The sequence below is a fragment of the Amphiprion ocellaris genome, chromosome 21 (genome assembly GCF_022539595.1).
Source record: "Amphiprion ocellaris isolate individual 3 ecotype Okinawa chromosome 21, ASM2253959v1, whole genome shotgun sequence".
Taxonomy (NCBI): Eukaryota; Metazoa; Chordata; class Actinopteri; family Pomacentridae; genus Amphiprion; species Amphiprion ocellaris.
The window spans coordinates 14,099,004-14,122,243 of record NC_072786.1 but is presented as its reverse complement, the minus strand read 5'-3'; the positions used below and the strand labels follow the sequence as shown (position 1 = coordinate 14,122,243).

The 23,240-nt window shown below is 40.4% G+C and overlaps 1 protein-coding gene across 1 annotated transcript in view; it reads left to right on the top strand.

Moving 5' to 3' along the window:
• The window catches only part of snd1 (staphylococcal nuclease and tudor domain containing 1), a 211,730-nt gene that overhangs the window by 37,029 nt on the left and 151,461 nt on the right, over nucleotides 1-23,240 (top strand). Inside the window, exons 12-15 of the mRNA XM_023263234.3 lie at nucleotides 10,657-10,757; nucleotides 15,959-16,069; nucleotides 17,573-17,645; nucleotides 22,989-23,130. Coding sequence (XP_023119002.1) covers nucleotides 10,657-10,757; nucleotides 15,959-16,069; nucleotides 17,573-17,645; nucleotides 22,989-23,130 — 427 coding nt within the window. The remainder of the gene's footprint in view (nucleotides 1-10,656; nucleotides 10,758-15,958; nucleotides 16,070-17,572; nucleotides 17,646-22,988; nucleotides 23,131-23,240) is intronic.

Below are 23,240 nucleotides of genomic sequence, written 5' to 3'. Positions count from 1 at the left end.
GGAATTCCCCTAGTGGCTATACAAATGTTCCAGCACCTTTTTCCCCCTCACTGGTAGCCAAATGCATTTCTGAGCTAGATATTTTATTTCTCTCCATCTCTCAGTGTGAATACCAAGCACTCTCGGTAGATGCCCTGGGGCTTGGTGTTGGCCCGGACGCACCCTTTAAACAAGCAGTGTTGATTTCCCTCCTCTTGTGTCTATTGATCTACCGGGTCTGTATACCTTGGGGGCTGCTATGATTTACACGCATCTGACCCAGCAGAACCCAGCGCTGAGCTAAAGAGCACTCGAGACACACACTGGGGCTTGAGCTTTTTCATTTTGGATTTTAAACAAATGAACTGAAGTTAGTGGTTTGGATCACAAAAAGTTAAACTGACTCAAATTAGCTTTAGTGTTAAGTAAACCTTAGTTGTATCAATATTTATATTGTGTTGTAAATGTGACATATGTTTCGCACACTCAGCTTGATTTTAGACCAGGGTCACTTTACTAAATCAGTAAAATGACGCCTACATTGTTATTGTCTGTACAGTGGCAAGTGCCGTTGTCAGGCAAAAGCATGCCTAAAGCTGATGTCCACTTCCTACACTAGATCATTTCTTTTTTTCCCCCCAAAAATGTAACTTTAACACTTGTGAGATGCAGAGCGGCCACATATTTGTTAGAGATGATGGAAAAGAGTTCCAAAATTTACATGGAAAGCAGTTACAAGTGCAGACTAATGGAAGTCTGTCAAAATGGTGCATTTATATACTATCTGACAGACAAAATGACTTCCCTAGACAGAAGTTGTGTCATGAATTCAAAGCTGTTTTGCGACTCACTCCTAAAGTTTTGGAGGTTAGACCTTAACAAATCAATTCTTTGTGTGCTGTAAGCCTCAGTCTGAACTTCAGCATAACTCAGAATGTGGCCAAACAAACATCCGTTTTTCATGGGACCAAGCCACAGCACCTTTACTCAAGATGGAGCAAGCATTTCTGTCTCGCACGCTTTCATAACTGTATTACTGAGTTGAGCACTACAGCCTGATAAACACAAAAACAGGCACCCACTCAAAGCCAAAAAGCCAGGAGAGTTCCGTTTGGCATTCAGTACGGGAGTGAGATTCATATCCCTGTCCCAGCCTCTCATTACAGTCATTTTAATCATCCTCATTAATGTTTTTTTAATGACAGAAAATTCAGCCATAAGCTGGCTTTTGACGAGTGAAGCGAGAATAATGATTCTGCTGTTTATTTCTGATGTTTTTGCTTGGAAATAATGAGCGTGTGCATAATGGGAATAGGGGGACTCTACTCTTGCTAAGGTGTAAAAAGATATGCCAGTAGTATGATAAATGTGTGTGTGTTACATCAAGCCAAACAATGAGTACAAAGACTTGTATGCTGATTGTATGCCCACATTAAAACCTGGTGATTTGTGTGTGTCCATATGTTGTATGGACCTGCACATAGATGAAGTATGCATATACACATATATATCAGTATATTTAGAGCCTGAAACATACACGTAAACATATATGCATAACTTTACCCTTGTGGTTATTTACTCTTTACTTGTGCAGGTGCTGTGTTATTCAAACAATAGGTGCATTAGTATAATTGTGTAATTCTGTTTTTTTATTTGCTCCTGTCACATTTTTGCTTGCTGTGGGCTGACTTTCCCCAGTAATATATATTCTTCCAAACAACATGACCATGGCTGGAAGTAGAAAGTACAGAAAAAGGTATTCTGTGCATTATGACAAAATTATAATGCCATAAATCATAAAAAAGAAAACAAATGCGAATTTCTATGATTATTCACTCTACAAAAATGGAAAAAAACTGAAATCAGTGTGCACTACATTTATCCCAAGGACCTCACTTGTTACCAGTACTGAGGAAAAACACTGTGACTGTATACATACAGTAGTATATTGTAATAATTTGTTTCCACACTTGCCTGCAATCTGCTCTGTGTAAACACAGCCTGCAGTTCAGCCGAAAACTCCCTAGATTTCTGTCAGATGCCAGTGGGCTGCAGCTTTTTATGTTTGTTTTTTAGAGAATCTGATTTGTGCAAATTATTTATTTTTGGCAAATTTTTAATGAGACATGTAGGCTAGCATGTTTTTTTTGTTTTTTTTTAAATATTTTAAGTTTAAGATGACGGTAAATTTTATTGACGAAAATTAAGCTCACGCATGATAAGTTCAAGGACTGTTGGAAAGATGGCGGTCAGACAATTCTTTATGTTCTGATGCTCAGAAAAACCGCATATTTTGGCATTAGTTTAAGCCATAACATGTCTTTTAAAGCCGTCGGCTGATTTTGCGGTTCAGAGGGTTGATCCAATAATTCAGTATATAGTAATCATGAATGCACCATGAGATTCAATATGTCTGCCGCATACTCCGCCTGCCTTATTTAGTTATATCACAATTGTCCTCAACACACATGTACATGCACAGTATCTGACATTTATATTAGTCTATGCTGTCTTTTTACCTGGTTTGATTTCACGCTATTTCTTGTTTATACCCAAGGGTGTATCAAAAGTCAACCTAGCTGAAATGTTTAGGTGCCTTTCTAAGCCTCAGGCAATTTGCTGTTTGTATTGTTTATAAGAGAGGGAAGTGTGCATGATTGTGTATGCGTTAAATGGTTAGTGTCTTAAGTGTGTTAACTGAGCATGTTTTCACTGGTGTGAGTCAGTGGCCATGTTTATAATTCATATTAAAATGCATCCTAGGTGATCCAATCACATGTGGACGGCTTTAAATGACGGTCGAAGCTCGCCCCGTGGCATGTTGAGAGATTTATTATTTAAGCTACAGCTGAGGGGGTGGTGGTCTTCAGGGGATCTGTTTGTCCACATGCACAGTAGTGTGAATGCAAATGCAACCTTGACCACTTAATCAGTATTTTAATATATGACAAACACAACAAACCTCCACAGCACAGTCCATACCCACGGCTGATTATCATCTACTCTCTCTTGCTATTGAGTCACTATCTTTTTAATCTCTACTTGGCATCCCTCTTCAGATCTACTGAGATCTGGCCTCATGCTTCCCTTCTCTGTCATTGTGTTGATTATACCATTATATTATACTGCACAGACGTTTTAGGCACTAAAAGTAAGGTGAAATTAATAGTTTTTTTTTTCAGTTCATGCAGAGTGCAGTAAACAGAAAACAAAATGAAATCAATATTTGTTGTGAAAAATATTTTCCTTTTAAACGGCACCAGTTCTGTTGTGTACATTTGCACACAGTTTTTTTTTTTACTTGGCAAGTAGTTTGTTCCAAGTATCCTGAAGAAATTGCCATGGATTTTAACCTCGCTCCTCACATCTAACTTTGTAGCTAGCAGTTAGTTAGTTAGTGGACCTTTTAATTTCTAGTTGCTAAGGTGACACTCTTCTACATTTCCCACCCCAAGTATTTCAGAGTGAAACTGGCTAGTCTGCGCTTCAACAGTGACAATCCACCCACGTTTAATTTCTTTTAGTTCACACATATGCACTTTAGTAGACTTTAGTAAACGGATCAGTCTATTATGAACTGCAAACAGTATTCCGACAGCTGTTGAAGCTTGGGGCTCAACCTGAGGAGGGCCGCTGTGTACCAATTGATTTAACTGTCAAACTGTGACTCTGTGTGACAGCTCACCTTACTGAAGTAAAGAACAGTACACAATATCATTGGCCTTAAGATCCTGTCTTGTCTCTGTAGCTAGCTGATGAACCTTCCATCTGCCAGTGATTTCAGAAATATAGACCCAAGGATCACGATTTTGTCCTTATATGAGTTTGAATGCTGTTGGCAAGTCAGGTTTGTTGGAAACCACAGTGATTTGCTGCTTTTCTGTTTCAATGAGGCTGAAGTGGTAAATCTGAGTTCTGTGAGGCCAAACCATCCTTGTTCTTCTTGTAACTAAAGACAGATCTGTATGACTTCAGCAGTATTGCATTGTTGTATACTAAAGAGCGGATTTGGGACTGATCCTCCAATTGTATTCTATGATGGGTCAAATCTACGCATTTAATGCACCTTAAACTTTAGCACAGTACTTTATATATAGCATATGCCACTATATTCCTCTACATTTGATTAGTATTGACAGGGAATCTCCCAGGTGTGTGCTTATAGGCTCTCTGAAGTGAGTTAGGTTTAAGTGGAGAGCTCTTGCCCATTTGCCAGCGGTACAGCTTCCTCTCTCCTCGCGCTGCACAATCGATAACGGAAAAAGTCCAGAATGCTGCCTCCCTCCCATTTATTAATTTATTTATTTTTTTTATTGTTGCCAAGACACAAGACAAAACCTGTGAATAACACTCTTTGGTACCAATTCTGAAATATAATCACAGAGCCTTAAAAATGATTCCTTAGCCGTACTGGCATCAAGAAAGATTTAATTTGTCTAAAAAGAGTATGAGGTGAATGTTTATTTGTGAACACAACATTTAACCCTGGAGGGTTTATTGTTAATCTATTCTACTTTGGCCTCCTTGTGTTTCTCTAGTTGGCTGCAGGTATACACACAAGTGTACAGATGCATGTTGTACTCCATGAGAGCAGTTTAGTCGACCCACTTACTGTCATCCTGTCTCAGTACAATAAGCTCTATGGAGACAGATTTGGAGCAGTAAGCATTTGAAGAACACTCTGAGACCACAATTTTCCCTGAAATTTTGCTTGAGAGAGCACCACTTCTGTGTTTTTATTCTTTTTCCTCTCTGGAGTAAACTCGAACAAAGATTTTTCCTTTACAGTAGAGCAAATGGAACTTGACCTGTTAGATTTAAGGGGAAACACTCTATCTGATTTTGGTCTTCCCTGAAAGAACAGAGAAGGACTTGAGTCACTTACAGACTGTATGACAGATTTACTGTCAGATCACAAAAGGTGTATTTCTGCATCATCTAGCTCAAACTTGACTTGACCAGAGCTAATCGTCCCTCCCAGTCCCAAGGTTGAGTTAACAGTCTGACCTACAGGTATTCCCCCGTGACAGTGTTCTCTTTGAAAGCTCAGGAAGTGCCTAAGAGTGCAATACATTACATGAATTGGGAAACAAGCAGATTTTCCCCTGACTAAACCTTCTAGGACGTGACTAAGCATTAACTACCAGTCTCAGTGTGCTAAAGCTCAAAGCCCTAATGCCACCGCTGCGGTTTAGGAGAATAAGGCTATATTAAATGCTTTTTTTCTATTAAACCCCCTATTTCTCATCTCTATAAGGAGAGCATGGTGCTTTTGATCTTTTATAAAGCATATCTAATATCCATATTCAAAAGACTTCCTTTTTTTCTCTCTCTTTTTTTGGCCAAGCGGAGTCTATATTTGATAGCTCTCTGAGGCAGAAAGGAATTGGTGCAATACCTGTTCCCTTTCTTTTGAAAGAGGAGTTCACAGCAGCCCCAGCATCTACAGATCTATATCTTTTATCAGAACATCCTAAATTACTCACTATGGGTCATTTAAAATATCATATGTCAATTTCGCTTTTTGGCATTTAGAGGAAACGTGTCACTATCTTTGAGTAATGCATGCTACCTTGCATCCAAAAAGTTCTTTTGAGCCATCCGTTTACGGTTGGCTAAAAATGCACTGAGGCATTTTCCTTTTTACTCCTTTCTCTATGTCACTCCACATCTGTCTGTCTGTCTCTGTCTTTCTCATGTATATCCCCCCACCCCCATTGAAATGGCAGTGCTTGCATGGTGACATAATCCCAAAAAGCTTGATTTGGCTAACTTTATAAGTAGTGCTTCTTGTGCGCCTGGGTCTCAGCCTCAGCAGAAAAAAAAGTCGAATGGAAATGTTGCATTAAGCCACTTATCAGGGTTGAGCACATTCGGATAATCCTGCGTGCTCAAAGTGGCTCCTGTTATGCAGCTGCTTGTGTAGTACTGTTGGCGACAGAGTTTTCCCCTCTTATTGGCGTGCATGTGAGTGTGTGAATGCACTGAGATCGTCTCGTGTGCGCTGCGGTGTTTGACGTGGTGTGTGTGTGTGTGTGTGTGTGTGTGTGTGGGAGTGAAAGTTGATTTGAGGAAAGCTTGAGGTGTGTGTGTTCAAGCAGATGCAAAGCGGGTAGACCTAAGCGTCATCAGGTCCCATGGTTGAAAATCCAGATGGGGCTTCCTCTTCCTCCTTTGCCTTTACTTCCCTCTGTTTCTCTCGATGTTGTGCTGTCCCAGCCTGAGGTTTTTTTTCTTCCCAGCACAGCTCAGTTCATTAAATGATAGCCAGCTGCGATTATAGCCTGCTAAAACACAGCAGCAACTTAAGCACCTCTCTTGCAAACACACAGTGGTTCACTCAGCCACACACTGTTTTCTTACCCCACATTCTTGCCGTGCTTTTCCTCTTACGCTCGTTTCCTTAATTTCTTAACTTATGCTTGAAGATATCCAGGGATCTTTTATGTTCAAACATAACTTTATCTTCTGATTTCCCAACTTCCATGGTGCAGGTGAGGCTGCTGTGTGCATACCTGCAAGTTTAATGAGCCTTGTTATTTGCTCAGTATAGCGTTCTTTTACTCGCTAAACAGTGATTATATACAATTCTACCAAGAACACTTGTTAAATTTGCTTTCTGATTCCAAATGGATTTGTACAAATTTTATTTTTTAAATGTTTATCTGTTGGCAGATCAGTTTAAATATCGCAGCAAGCTGTGGGAGCTTGTTAGATAGTAAGGTGCAGGAGAAGGTTGCAGCAAACCTAAACCTTCCACACTTTATCAGGATAAGCAGCCGTTCACTGTCTGGAAAACCACTCATGCTGAGCCAATGCAGGGATGTGATTACTGTTACTCAGGACATGGCACATGTACCGTTTCCTCATCATATCTCGGCATACGTCGATTAATATCGTCTCAAATGAAACTCATTTTGGGAAGCGTGGGGTTTGTTCTGTCTATCCTGCAGCTCCATCAGGGAGCGGCATAAGTCATTCTGCAGCATGACAACTACCCCGAGCATACTGCCAGAATCATAGTGGTGTCACTGTGCTATTTTAACCCTCTGAACTTCAAACATTTACTGGCTGTTTTTTGCTCCTGTAACAGTTTTACTCGCTGTGGGCTCATTTTTTTTACTGCCGTATAAAGTCCTGCACCTTTTTTGAAACGGCAAAAATTGTGGCTAGAAGTAGACAAAATTAAAAAATCCCCTTTGCAGTTGACAAAATGCTGTAAATGCAAGCCTTCAACAAAATGTACAACAACTTCTATCTGTGTTGTGTAGAAACTGCCTGCAGTTCAGGGCAGTAAAGCAGAAAAGTCCCTGAATTCTTTTCATATCACTGTTGATCACAGCTGAATAACTAATGGGTTCACGCTTGTGCAGAGGAACACAGAATTTTAGTCTTTTCAAAGAATATGGCTAAAGCTAGCAGTTTTAAAAAATGGAATATGTCAAATAAAGTGATTTTAAAGATTTGGTGAAGTGTCCTGACAGAATATGTCACAGATGAATAGTTCTGGGACCATAAGAAAGTTGAAAATGTGATGATTCTTTTTTATTTATTTTTTTCCAGTTTCTGGTTCAAAATGTTGTCATGCTGGCGATTTTGTGCTGTAGCTAAATTCACATCAACCCATAAAATCTAGCCACTAAGACAGTGATTTTTAATATGTTTGCAAACCCTATTTTTATCCCTAACCCGTCACAATAATGCATTGCTTTCTGATTTTGCAGCATATGCTGGTCACAACTATTACCTAATCAACAAAGTGGCCTTAGTTTATAGTATATATATAATATACATAATAGGTCCTGGGTCAAAATTTTGTCATAATCAACTAGTCAACTACAGGCAATTTCAAGCGCAGGTGCTGAGGAGCTAGAAAGTATCTGTTGTAGGTAGGGATGTCTGATAATATGGGCCCACTGATATTATCGCCCGATATTGGCATAAAAATGTAATGTAAATCAATATCGTTATTGTTTTTTTTGCCAATCATGAAAACCGATAAAATAATGCCTGGCTTTCACTGGCATTTACCAGACTCATAGAGGGAGGGAGGGAGGGACAGAGGGAGAGCGTGAACTGCTGTTTCAGACAATTAAAATAAATAATAAAATATGGCATTGATATGGCATTTTTCCCATAAATCAAGTTGAAGTAGTTTTCTTATTTTGCACAGACAATGTTTACAAGTGGAAAGCCTTGTTGCATTTGAGAATTCATCCAATGGGGCATCACAATAAAATTAGGCATGATGTGTTCATTCCACGACAGGAGATATGTGATGTTACCTAAAATGAGTTAAATAGCCCACATATATTGGTATTGATATTGGTTGAAATTGGAAATTGAGAGTTGCACAATATCAGCATATGTATTATTGGCAAAAAAGCCAGTATCGGACATCCCTAGTTGTAGGATTTGTTGAAGTTGGAGCAAGTACATTTTGAGGTGATTTTCTTACAGTACTTTCTCCTTTGGTGATATTTCTCAGTGCAAGCTTTGCTCTTTTAAGTGATAGGGAACAAATCCCTTATGTCAGAAAGGGCAGGGTCCTGACATGACAATTGCAAGATGACAGTGATATGTATACACAACTTGTTTTTGTTCCTATGTCGAGCAAAAAATACACAAACACTGAAGTTCATGTGAGCATTTGTGTTTAATCATGCAAAAATGTACATAATACATAACTGATAATACTTTATACTTTCAAAACTGCCCTTACACACAAAAACATGTTATAAACATGAGTCCTTCGGCAGAGTTAGCCAAATATTGCTGTGCTGCTTGTCCCTTCAGCAGAACAAACACATTTTGTCTCACACTTCTACTGTCCTTATCACTCCCACACTTTCTAATCCATCCACTGTCTCTCCCCCTCTGTTTCACTCTCCTCTGGGGGGGTTCTTATAGATGGCTTTGCCTTATCAGGGAATCTGTTAGATGGCCCGTGGAGAATAGGCCTGGAACTCCTCTAATCTAACATTGCATGGTCAAAGTTTATAATCTGTCATCACCATGCTTAATGGGTAACTACTGGTATTCGGGATACACAGCTTATAGCATCCAGCGTTACATTTTGCTCGTGTGATTAAATCTCCCCCTCAGACCTCCTCTTTTTGTGCTGCTTTTCTCATTCTCCTGTCATTTCATCTCATTTTATCCTCGCTAGCTAACGTCAATACTTCCTTTTTACAATGATTTGTTTGTCTCCCATTCTTCAGTTACCCATACCATTTAAATGGCTTCGCTTTTCAGCAAGGCTGAATAGACATTGCAATCTGTCATGTTTGGGCTATAAGAAAATGAAGAGCTTCCATGATGGAGAGAGGATAATGACTTGGAAGAATGGTTACCAGACTGAGTAAGATCGACAGTGTTTTTAAGAGGGGGATTTTGCAAAATGATCTTCAACTGAGAGGATCACAAAGCGATTCTGTTGCTTTTAATATGAGGGTTAACCAGAATATGGGCGCAATTAATGTACATTATCATGTAAGTAGGGTGTTTATTTTTTAACTGATAATGCAGACTGGATGAAAAGGTTGTCTCATAAAAGTTAGATGGAATTTGTGAAGTTGTTTTTGTGTGGAGATTGACTATTTCTACTGTGATTTTTGTAATTGTAGATTTAATTTACCATTTCTCCACTTTCCAGATAGTCCTCCACACCTAAATCATTTTTTATTCTCCAATAATGACCCAGTAAATGTTGTTTTTTCATTTGTAACCCACTGATGATGGCAATTTTTTGCTCTAAATTGTCTCAGACACTTACTTTTTTACATTCAGCAGTACAGTTACCCGTGGTCTCCATCAAACATAATCCATCTCCTGGTGTCTTTTTATTTTTCTCCTCCTCTGAAACTACAGATAATGGTTTCTGTTGAACAGTATTCTATGACACGCCATTCTGCTATGACAGACGTTCTTCTCTTCTCCTGCTCATTTCACCATGTCCTCATCCTGTCCATCTAATGACAGGCCACCGTCGCTTGTTCATGTCCCTGTAATAGGCCTGTCTGCATTGTCTCTGTCTGCCTTGTGTGTATGCTATGATGAAGAGCCAGATTCCCCCATTTTGTTTTTTTCCCCCCCCCCTCTCCCATCACACTTGCTTGACATGGTTGACACATAGCTCTTAAACTGTCGATTGTGTGTACCGGTATGGCTGCATCCCTGCTGTTAGCGCTGTCTGCCTGTGTGTGGCCCACAAAGCAGGCTTTCCCTGTCACATGCCTGGGGATGTATGCACACGCACACAGCTGAGTGACAAAATTGTTTCTTCAGGGTGGGTGGATTGGAGTCCATCCCTGGGGAGCTGTGCTGAGAACACACAGTGTAGGGTCATTTGGGTTCTATCACTGTTCACTCTGTGTGTGTGCGCGTGTGTGTGTGCGCGTGTGTGTGTGTGTGTGTGTGTGTGTGTGTGTGTGTGTGTGTTGTCCCAAACACCCACCGTGTGTTAATACTCCTCCTCTGGGGAGATCTACAGTGCCGCCTGATGAGATTCGCACTGACTTGGGGTGACCTTGACAAGTGGGACAAACGAAAAGACCCACATACACACAAGTCAGAACGTTTTCAGCACTAATTATTACCGTAACTGATGTTGCCTTCACTTAGTCCTTCCTACTCTTGGTGTATTTTTTGTGACCTCTTGCTTATGCGCCCCTTTAGGTCAACGTGACAGTGGACTACATCAGAGCAGCGACCGGTCCAGGAGAGGGAACACCTGCCTTCCCAGAGCGCACCTGTGCTACAGTCACAATTGGCGGCATGTAAGTAGTGGACCATGAGTGGTTTACTTTAAAAAGCAACTGGGAAGTTAATTACCTCAATGAGTTAATGTGTAAAAAACATTAAGCATAATCCAGATTTTTGAAAACATGCCTGTGTATATACACACTACAAAAACGTTTAGAGTCGTTTTTGACTTGGAGTTTTATGCCTGCCATAAAAATGACAACTTGGTCGTGGCATTCCAAAAGGAAAACAGCCAAGCTAGGTCCACTTTAACAGTAAGAAGTATGGGTCATAGCAATGCTTTTGACAGGAAGGTTGATCATCAGGAACCAGTTCCAACCACGTTACAAATTTGAGATTTTAAGTGATTCATTGAGAAAGATTAATTTCAATTCTGCCTATCGGTTCTCCAAAAGAATTCCACTTGCACTATTTATAAGTGGTGCACTGGAAGCATCTACCTTATGTCTACTGCTCTTGGATTGCTCCATTAGTTATGCTACCTGAATACGTATGTGTCTTTTTGTCTCCTAATGCATTTGTCTAAATAAATCGTGAGTCTAGCATTATTCTCAGTTAACATACTCAGGAGTTGCTTGATAAGCAGGTGAATCACAATTTGTTTGACCATCTTGTGTCACTGTAATTCAGCAAATTCTCTTACAAATCACCTTACATGGACAGGACTGGACTCTATCGCTACAGTAAAGTAGCCAAAATGAACACAAAACATAAAAACCAGGAAACAGACCACCAGTGCTATGGTTATGATTGCTTTATATAGGTTTGTTTTTTTCTGGTAACATTTATCTATCAAAAGTATGACGATTGCATGAGCACGACAGTGGAACAATGGACAATGTAACATTACATAATTAGATTACATTACAATTACATTACATAAATAGCTCCTATGTATGTAATGTTGCATTGATTTATTTGACTGTTGTGACAGCAAACACAACACACAGAGATTCCAAAACTATTATGCTCATCAAGGCATTGCATGGCCCACTAAAGTAACTTTACTATTCATTGTAGCAATGGTTTTGCAATTAATGCCACTTGTAGGAGCTTCTCTCACATGCTAGGACAAATTTTCTTCACAACAAACCCACTAGTGTGCAACACCACCTTCCTTCAAGGGGATGTGCTGTTTGGCTGTAGGTATGCTACTCTCAGCTGTTATAAAGAACATAGTAATTGTAATAATTCGTATAATTCTTAAATGCTTTTTTACCTTATTAGACAGAGATGGTCAGTGGTGGAGGAAGTGTTTAGATCTTTTACTTGAGTAAAAGTGCTATTATCACACTGTCAAAGTCCTGCATTACAACTGATTCTTCAAGTAAAATTAGATAAATATTCATGACAATACATTGCGGGATTAAAAGTGCTCAATGCAGAAAAACTTCTCTTATAAGTGCTCTACCACAATACAGTATGTTATATTATTAGGTTATAATTTTTCAAGAATTAATGCAAAAGCAGGATTTTAGTGTTGTTGTAACCCTAACCACCTGTACATCAAAAAATCTAAGCTGAAAATACAAACGATACCATCCCTCTGTGACACTAAAGAGGTTGAAAATGTATATTCATATGCAAATGCAAGACCACAGCTTTGTAATTATGAGCCTACGGGGTGTCATAGAGACCAGGAACAGACAACGATGGGAAGAAATAATACCCATCAGTGAGAAATTAATTTGAGGACAACCAGTGGAGAATGGAGCAGGTGTCTGGGTGAATCACCAACATTTGATAACGTTCGCCAACACTGTGGTACATCTCAGTAGTGTAAAGTTTCCTATCACATATCAGGATTGAACAAAACTAGTATTGGGTTTGTAAGACTGAAGTGTTGCCCATAACAGAAACGAATGTGGGAGGATCAGCTGGTATAGGTCTCATCTTGCTTGTCTAATACAAACTGACACTATGTTTTATGGCCATATGAGAGTGAAACAGAGAGGAGGGAGAGGGCTGACCATTCTAGAAGGACCTGCAGTTTTTTTTGTGCTAAATCTCTGACCGATCTGTAACCACTGCTCCCAAAGGCTGCAAAGCCAGAAGATGCTGCTGATCGTGAAACTTCATGCACCAAAGGAACCGCAACTTCTATCGGTTTCACATGGTACTGACCTAAACATCCCATCCAGACATCAGTCATTCCTGCAGGAAAATAACCGTCCTGCCTAAGATGAGTGCTGCACGTTTGCGTGTCGTTACAAATGCAGCATCAAAGTCAGTTCACAGGTCTATAGTTGGGAAAAGTGTGCATTCGATATTCTCACGGACTATAGTTTGTGCAACCTGCATAAACACAACATTTCGCCATGATGAAAAATGGTGAAATACAAAGCAATTAGCAAAAAAAGACCAACTCTCCAGATCACAGCTGCTCAGACTCTCTACCACCTACTGTGACACAGTGTGCTGAGGCAAACTCAACTTCCTTATGTGATGGAATATGAAGCGGATTTAGGAGCACTGCTCAAAACGCCTCCTTTTCCATCAGATTGTTGTCCTTTATGTCACATAAGACATATGAAATTTCAAGAAATATTAAGTATTAATGAAAAACTCAACCTAAAAGTTGCTCTATAATGTGCTTATGTGTTCTGTTCTTGTTCGTTTTCTTATTGACACTGTTAAGCAGCTAGGACTAGCTGTACACAATACTCATGCTTGCAGTAGAAGTTACATATAGACAGTCCTTATTGGCAGATCATGCAGCATATAATTTGTCAGTGTAAGAGACATTTAATTTTATCCCTCTAGCTGTCTGTGTCTGCCACGCTTTAGAAGTTAAGTTCATCTGATGTAACAACACAGAATAATCATTTTTAAATGCTCAGAACTTGTAATCTCATCATGAATCACAAAATAACCTGAAAGTGCTTCTTTGTGTTTTATTTTTATGACTTGAGTCGCCTCACTGCAAGCAATTATTTTTTTCCTACAAACACTGCTTTGAAGGAGTTCGGTTCCACTGTTTGAAACATGTATTTTCACACAGTACCACAGCTATGAACCTGATTAAACCATTCAGAGGTTCAAATTTAATCAAAACCGGAGAAGAATAGCTTTAATGTCAGACGTCTTGAAATTAACCTTTAGAAGTCTGTTCTAATTCAAACAGTTGAAAGTGCCACTTATCATTTGGTTTTCTCTGTAAGGCACAAAGCACTGTCATACACACACATGGAGACATAGATTCCTCTTTGTCATCAAACCAACTGTCTGTCTGATCTTACTGGCCTGCACAGAGGTCAGGTTCTGGTCTTGTCAACAGTCAATTACCACCCAGCGTTAGCCGACTACACCAGCCACTCTAACAGTTGGCAAAGCTCTCCATGAATACTGAGGTCAGGGGTTGAGGTAGTCAGTGGGGTGGATGTTTTTGACCTTGTATGAACTTGTCTTATGGCGTTTTATTAATAATTTCCCTCCCTGTGGTTGGAGACTTGGCGCTCATTAGCATATTTTGAATGAAATGCTCGAGACTTTGTTGGTGCCTATTTATGTTATTAACCAATGCATAAGGTATTTAGGTGCAGTAAATGTTTAATGTTCTAAGCATCTTGGAATGCTTTCCACCGGTGTTATGTGGATTTATGCTGTCACAATTGCCTCTGTGCCTTCATGTAATCCCAGATTGACTCCATGATGATGAGATCCGGCCTATAAGGCACCCTCACCATCTGTTACAGTACTGCTTGTTCTTCTTGTCGCTGAAGATAGTTCTTCATGACTCTGACACAGTGTTTAGGGTCATTGCCATTGCTGCAGAATAAATATGCAGGACTCCAGACTAACTTGTCCACTGGTAGCCCTAGTGCAACAAACTTTATGAGTTTCCAAGTGGTGACTCTACATACTATAGATATGTTACATTTTTATTTTATCTCTATTTTATTCCTATCTTCTCTATGTGAACCCAGCCTACAGTCCAGCTGAAAAATCCCTGAATTGTTGTTGTGCCATTGCTGTTGTCACTAATGGCTTCTTGAGCACAGAATTTATTTATTTTACAAAATCTGATTAGTGAAAAGGATTTAGTTTAGGAGAAGTTTTAAATGATACCTGTAGAATAAAGTGATTTTGATCAAATGTGTTGATTTTATGCTAGATCTGGTTTGGTTTTCTGAGTGAATGGCACATCACAGTTCAGTAACTCAATGAAAAATGCTTTCATTTTTTTGTCCCTACTCCCTGATGTCAGAAACTGGCCACAAACTTACCTCCTTACTTGCTGAATATCTGCTTATTGATAGATGTTACAATGTATTGGTGTTCTTTAAGCACGTCACATGCAGCCGAGGTACATGCTGAACAAAAAAAAAGCATCTAGTCTTTCCATTTAGTACTATCAGAGCACACAAGTCAGATATGTGAAATAGGGTGTTCTAGTATGAGATTCACCCAAGTTGAAGTCAATAGATTTTATCTACATGTGCCTTTTTTCTGTAAGTGGAGTTTTCTGTAAGTGGAGCGTTTTTTAACAGTCAATATTGCAGTCGATCATTTAATTATGGGAAGCCAACATCATTAATGTGCTGTAACTACCTAGGCCTGCTGGAAGAGCACCAAGACAGCCTAATGTTCAACTTATACACTTCAGCTGTGACTGTGTGAAATTATAACTTTGCAGACTTAAAGAAATGGTTGGGGTCAGGATCTTTAAGATGTAACCAAGGTGCCTAAAACTTTTGCACAGTACTATATATTGGGAAAAAAGTGAAAAACGACGACAAAAAAATGCTTTGCCGTCTTCATGCTCCCTATATTTTGAGTTCTGTTGGTGGAGGTGTAGAAAACATTTGGGCTGATTGTCAGTTACAATATCTGCAACACTTGACATAAAGCTCAATGGCACAGGCTAATTTCTGAAGAGGTCTTTATGTGTCCCTTCATTTCTTTCTCCCACACTTCAGCTAGAACTGTGATGTCCAGGGGCTGCCCACTAAGTGCTACATTAAATACTGCAATACATCCCTCTTTCTGCCCTTAATCCTCTCCTCTGTACACCAGTAACACAGCGAGGAAGCGGTTAGTCAAGTGTGCAATGTCAACATTTAGGTAACCTTTGTTCCTGAGCAAAGCCACCTTTGGGATTTGTCATGCCCTTATTTTTTGTTGAGCTAGCTTGCTCAGAACTCCGTATGAAGCCAAAGGGTTTTGTTTGTTGTTTTTATTAATGTCTTTCTCCCCCTCCTCACTCTTTGTCCAGTAACATAGCAGAAGCTCTGGTCAGTAAAGGCCTTGCCACAGTCATCAGATACAGACAGGATGATGACCAGCGCTCCTCCCACTACGACGAGCTGCTTGCCGCAGAGGCACGGTAAGGAAACACTCCCTCTTCCACACAAAGCACTCTCGCACTCTCCATCTCCCCTTTACGTGAACTATTACAGCTATATTCTTTGACAAAATGGGTCTCTCAAATGACTTGATAAATTCACATTCTTTGCTTCAAATAAACACCCATGCATGTGCACACACTACAATAGTCCCTCTTATGACCTTGACATTTTTTTCTCTTGGGAAATCGAAGAGAATCAAGCATGACCTTGAGGCTTTTTTCCTCCAAATTGCTTTTGCATTTGCTGGTACATTCAGCATCGAACAGGTGAAGTAACTTATTATTTTTCAGTATTTATTTTAGCCGCACCACTATCATAAGTCACAGCCTATCACAGCCATTGCTACATTTTCCTGAGGAAACATGTCATTACTCTCCAATATTTACTCATACATGTATTGGTACCCTTTTTTTCTCACATGCCTGGACACAAATTCACCTTCCCAAGCGCTAGACGCTAAATCATAGGCTCTCTTTACACAGGCCCTATGAATATAATTATATGGAGGTGCAGTGGAGAGATTTAGTACAAGCTTTATTACTCTGCCATAGATTAAGATCTGCTTGCTATAGGTAGAGCAGATGCAGCCACAGCCTCTTTTTATAGGATTAACTCTTTCTCTCCCTTTTCTTTCATGCAGTGTCACTGCCCAATCGCCCTGTTCTTTCTCCTCTCTCCTGGTTTCCTTCTTCCTTTCCACATTTTGTCCTTATCTCTGCACCTTAGCTGTTTTCAGTTTTGTCCTTCTTTGGCCTTGCTCTTCTGGGTCTTCTTTTCCCATTTCTTTTCCTCCCTTCCCCCTCTCTTTTTCTTGCTCTCTTTTTCTCTCTGTCCCTGGTGGGGGCCTATTAGAGTTGATGAGAGGTTTCTGTCTATAGCCTTGGTTTTATTTTTAGTTCCCACTGCACAAGGCCAGTGGCCCACAGCCTTCAAGGAACCTCCTCTTGGCTATTAAGTGCACATACTGTATATACATGCTTGCATAAATGTACATGCTCTACCTTCAAGGCACTGGTCTACATCCAAATGACCCAGTACCTACATGGTTCCCCCTTACAGCAGCATTCACAAGTCATCTTCATGTCATTTGGTCCTTTAGGCTTTTTAAAGCAAATCCCGCCACCACCAGTCCTCATCACTAAATCTCTAGTTAACTCTTCATTTCCCCTCCTTCCACTTTTCCGACCATAGTTTCTCTTCTGATTTTTCTCCTCAACCACCATTTCCGATTTTCATCTTCAGTCTATCGATTATCTGGGTAGAAAAAAACAGTCCTCCCACAAGTCCTTCCAATTGATTGCAATTCGTGGAAGGAAAATTGGTGAATGAATTTACATGCTGCTTCACAAAGGCTACAGCTATGCGTCTACAGTGATGACGTGAAGAGCTACAATTTGTCCCGCTCTGTTAAACCTGTATCAATATCTTACAAAGTTCTTGAGCTATGTTGGAGACGTATGTGTTTATGTATTTGACTGCAGGGCCATCAAGAACGGCAAAGGGCTGCACAGCAAGAAGGAGGTTCCCATCCACAGAGTGGCTGATATCTCTGGGGTAGGTATCGTTTCGTTTATGTATACACAAGAGAATAAAAGATTTTTCCATGATGGGTTTAATAAGTGATTATAATTGTAATTTAATACTTATGAATCACTTACACACAGCCCTCATGGCTCTCCAAGATACGTCATTCCAGCATTTCTCTGAAGAATCTATAATCCTCGACTCACTCCTATAAGTAGCCTCTAAAAATAATCAGCTACATTAATAAAACCATCAGCGGTGCTTGGTCCTAGCTTGTTTACGTGTGCCCAGGGGCTTGATAGAGGCATCATTTGGCTAATGAAGCCTGATTGGGAGTGCTCACAAAATGAACATTAGCGTGGGAAAACCATAAAATCTCTCAGTAACGAGTAATGGGTGATTGGTAGGCATTCTTTTTAAGCATGTGTTTTTGTTTGCGCCACCCAGGAAGCTGTCTTTTTAATTTTTATCACTGTGATTTGTCTTCTTGTCCTCTGCTCTGCCTGTGCTCACTCTCTTCTTCAATGCAAAACATAATTCATGTTGTATTAATTGCAGAAACTCTCCTGATATTTTTTTTCTAAGGTTTTTTTTTTGTTTCTGCCAGCAAATCTGTCTTGACTGTAGGTTGTCACAGTGCACTTCAAACCCATGTGCAATCAGTATTAACTACATGCTGCAGTATTGTAGCTGTCTGCAATTTGGTGGGGTTAGAGGAGCTCACATTAAAAGCAGGGCAAAGGAACGCTTGATCAACCAGAATGCCCCATGATTACATTGATGCATACATTAAGTGCTGGCTGTATAATGGTCGTTGTAGCTTTCTGTACATGCGACTGAATTTTTTTTTTTTTTTTTTAAACGTTTTTTTTGTATTATCCCCCACCATTGAAAACGAAAATTGAGGTTATTTAGTCAGGTCGTGGACAATTCACCATGATGTACCTGAGTGATACGAAATGTGATGGTGTGTGACATGACGTCCTGCAGATTAGATCTGTACGTTACCGACGTATTTTGCAGCATATTTCTATTTACTGGTAACCTTTTGTGCCGGTGTTGAGCAGGCATGAAAAGCAGGGCTTTTTACACTTGTTGCACTGGTTTGCCTACATTTTTCTTTAGTTGCACCACACTTTTTGGTGCCACAATAATACGTTTTTATGAAGAGGATGCCATAACACATCATGATCTCTTGGAGGTGATCTCTGTTTATTTTAACAGCAGCAAGTGAAAAAGAGGAACCACAATGAAATATGCTGCCCACTCCTTTGGAGGTTTTCCAGGCATGTCCAACTTGACCCTGAACTAGACCGAGAACTCTCTGAAAGGGATTGCATATCTCATTCGGTCTGGGAATGCCTTGGGATCCCCCTGGAGGAGCTGGGCAGTGTTGCCTAGAGGATCTGAACTCCTGTTTCGCCTGCTGCCTGCAACCTGACCTTGTATAAGCAGAAGACAATGGATGGATATCAAGCGAGCTGGGATAATACTGTATGACAGCGGGAAACAGCCAGAAGTAAATGCCTTTATCAGATTCTAATAAGATCAATAAAATCCATAAAGGTAGGAGGACTCACCTGTAGGAGCATTTCAGAGCAGGCGATTACTGACCTGCAATGTAACTCCCTCTTTGGGGGGGTGGGGGGGTGGGTGAGGGGTGGGGGTGGGGGTGGGGGTGAGGGGGGGGGGGGGGTGGGGGGGGGGTGAGTGAGCGAGCGGACTGGTGAGCGGACTGGAGCAACCCCTGAAAATGTTCAGTTGCATTTGGCAAATTTCTGGTCACATGTCACTGTGGATCCCTGCACAACAGCGTGTTTTCTTCTGAGCAAGTCATTCCAGCTGTTTTTTTTCCATCAGACTAAAGAACTTGACTAGAAAAAGTTTGTTATTCCCCCTAGATTCTGCCTCCACTTGCGTGGTCTACCTGACTAAGCTGTAGGAGTTGCTAGTGCTACAAGTACACAATCCCTCACAAACTACCAACCCACAAGTTAAATTTCATTGGAATTACATCAGCTTGGTGCCTTTCTCACCATGTTATCCCCGTTTTTTTATTTACTTTGGCAGTGTTTTTGCATTTAACTGGAAATGGATCAAAGCTTTGACAAACCGATGCAACAGTTCTAACAGTCTTCTCCCCAAGTTCATCACTGCCTGTGTCGTGTATGTGTGTGCATATATGTATGCACACACATACATCTATATGTGTGTGTACAAAAAAAAATAGTACTTAATAGTACTTAAAATATAGTACTTGACAGCCAACTATCTCTCCCACATTTTGAAAGCCACTAGATGGTCTCCTGTGAATAACTCAGAACTGAACTTCAAAAACATTAGCACCTCATTGTCTGTCTCACTTGAGCTCTCTTGTAGCTCTTGTACTTGTAGGCTGCAGAGAGACATTTGGTTAAATTAATCAGGTTCTCCTTTTTCTGTATTAGTCTTTTTCTTCTAAGCTCATAGGGCTTCCACCAGATTTGGTCATGTGTAAGCTTTCTAAGTTGCTGTTTAAAGCGCTCTAACAGTGCATTTGAACAGGGGCTTTCTGCCAGACATTAAAGCTCTTAACACCAACAGGACTTTAGAGTCTGGGCTAATAATTCCAGCATTGCTCTGCATAACTGTCCTCAGATGTTAATGCTTATCCACATTGTCATCATCGTAACCTCCTCATGTCTTATTGTGTCAGCAGGACAGATAAATTACCAGACCTTGTAAAAAATAATTATGACGGGGAATTGTTGTGCTGACTGGGCAACTCTGAAATTTCATCAAGAGTTTTAGCACGTTTCAGACTTGTAAACCTCCACCCAGCTCAACTGACCACACTCAAATGTACAGCAGTGGCTTGGGAACGTTTGCAGTGGGAGGTGCTCAATGAATAATTAACTATATTAGCAATGAGGAAAAAAAAGGAATATATGCCCCAGCCTGATTGCAAATGGAGAATTGCACATCTTGCTCATTAAAAACTGCCCCGTTAAGCTGGCAAAGGCAGACGTAGTCTTCATGTTTTTACAGGATAGGCTCTGTCATGTCTTTATGTGTGACATGCACATCAGCACAGTGGAGCCCCTTTTGCAGCCCTAATTATTAGCACTGTTCTGTCATGCGTTCAGGCCACTGCCATTACATGTAGCTGCTAACCTTCCCTTCTCTTAACATAACTGTCAGTTTCCAACAAGACATACATGATTTGCAGCGCTGTCTAGGATCGTTGCCAGTCACTGCCAGTAGGCGTGTGTGAGCATGCACCAGTTGTTTGGCTAGGCTAATGCAATGAGCGTTCTAATAAAAGGACCAAAATAGCAACACTGCATCCCCCTACCTCACCCCAACATCCTTTCCTCCCTGTTTTCTTTTACACGCCCACATGCACAGGCACCCCACCCTCTCTTGCACACACACATGGGAATACACTCTCCTATACGTCAGCATCCTTTGGTGGTAAAGCTTTGTAGAAAGGGATTATGTACATTGAGTGGGCCGCAGTCACAAATAGAGCAGAGATGGGTTTATAAACGTATAGTGTAGGAGATGTACAGAGGTGGTGGGAGGAGAGTGGATAAAGCACTTGACTCACCTCATGCCTCTAAAGGTTGCATAATGAGGTCCTCTTCTTTCTCATGTCTCTTCCCTTCCCTTTTTTTTTTTTTTTTTTTTCTGAACCAAGTTTGACTACACAGCCCACACACTGCAGGTGGTGTAAATGTGTTTGTGTGAACGGGGAGAGTGTGTTTGGTTCTGACGTCTCCCACTCAAGGGGTTATTTTGGATTTCAGTGGGTGGAGTTCAGGTGCTGCATCTTGTGGCTAAAGCACATACACTTAACTCAGACTCATATGTTTGAGCCCCCCCCCGGTGACGTCTGTTGCATGATGTTTTCCTCTTATTGCTTGATGTGCTGTGCGCCAGTCCCTTTAAAAAACGGAGAGGAAATATTGATATTTTTCTCTTTGAACTGCTCTGAACTCTCATGGAAACTTACATTGGCAAATGGAGAACACGTGTTCGCTCTGACTTTCCCTGTTTGAACTCGATCCTTCCCTGTGAGCCTTTGTGCCTACTCCCATGTCCACACTGCCACACACACACACACACACACACACACACACACACACACACACACACACACACACACACACACTACAGCAGCCCATGACTCACTGGTCTGTTGTGCCTACATGCTCATGCCTGGAGTAGGCACATATTAAATTATTTTTTATCGTTTATGAATCTTCCCCTGCCACTACATCAGTAGCCCTGCTTGAATACACATGATTTAGCTCTGCTTGTAATTTTGGCCTGAGCACACCAATAAGCTCGTGACTCACCCTTGCAGACAGAGATGGAAGCAGGAAGGGAAAGAATTATTTTTGATTGCATGAGCTTCCAGACGTGTCACCGAGAAGTGAAGCGGACCTCATTAGGCCAGACCAAGATTTAAAGATGTCTAGAAAAAGCACACAGATTCTGTTGTCAATAATCCCATTTGGACTGTTTATCGTGTCTAATTTGGTTGCTGTCTGTTTGGCTGAGATTTTTGTGTCTGCTGTATCCAGGTTAGGTTTGTCACACGTACTGCAGTGTGTTATTTTTCAGCACTGATAAAATTCACTTGAATTGACGTCATACGATTATAGATATCAACCCTCTGAACCCCAAAACCTGCTGCCGGGTTTGAAAGGCATGTTATCTTGAAAAAGCACCAAAATGACACCATTTGTCAGAGCAAGAAACTGTAAAAACAAAAAGAATCTGCGGATTTTCACCTTTAATCAATCATGTGTGAACTGCTGTTCTGCCAGAAGATTTAACCAAAATTATATTTCATCAAATATCAGCTGCTCTGTGCAACTAAGAAGCTATGACTAACTCATCTGTGGCCATTGTAGGTAACACCTGTAGGTACTTGGAAAATTGTTACACGTCGTGTCCAGTGTTTAAAAAAAAATAAAATAAAAAATCTGAAATAATAAAAATTAACTTCAAAAAAAATTAATTTATGACATTCTCACTTTATTATGCTGCACCTATGATATTTTTGAGTTGTCTCCAGTTCTAGTCATGGTTGTGCTGTTTGCTTGGAGGTTTAGGATTTTATATTGCAGTGAAAAATTGTCTGAAAATGTGTGGAATTCTGAGAGTTAAAGAAAAACTTTCCTTTCTTTGATACACAGCTAATGACTCATTTTACGACACAGGGTTATAGCAGTATCTTTGCTCTGCAGCTGGCAAAAATGGTTGTATTCATTCACAAACAACAAATTACTAAAGTATTATTTGATTTTGCATTTGTTAAAAAGCTACATAACTTAATACAAATGTCTATTAAATGTTAATTCTCATTCTTTGTTTTTCTGTTAGGAGACACAGAAAGCCAAGCAGTTCTTTCCGTTCCTGCAGAGGGCTGGCCGGTCAGAAGCCGTGGTAGAATATGTCTTCAGCGGCTCACGCCTCAAGCTGTACATGCCCAAAGAAACCTGCCTCATCACATTCCTCCTCGCCGGTGGGTATCTTTTACCTTTCTGATACAAAGGTCATTTCATTCTGTGTTGTCTAATTGACTCACTTCTGGGTCTGGTTAGGTATTAGTTTCTGCCATGTCAAAGGAAAGGA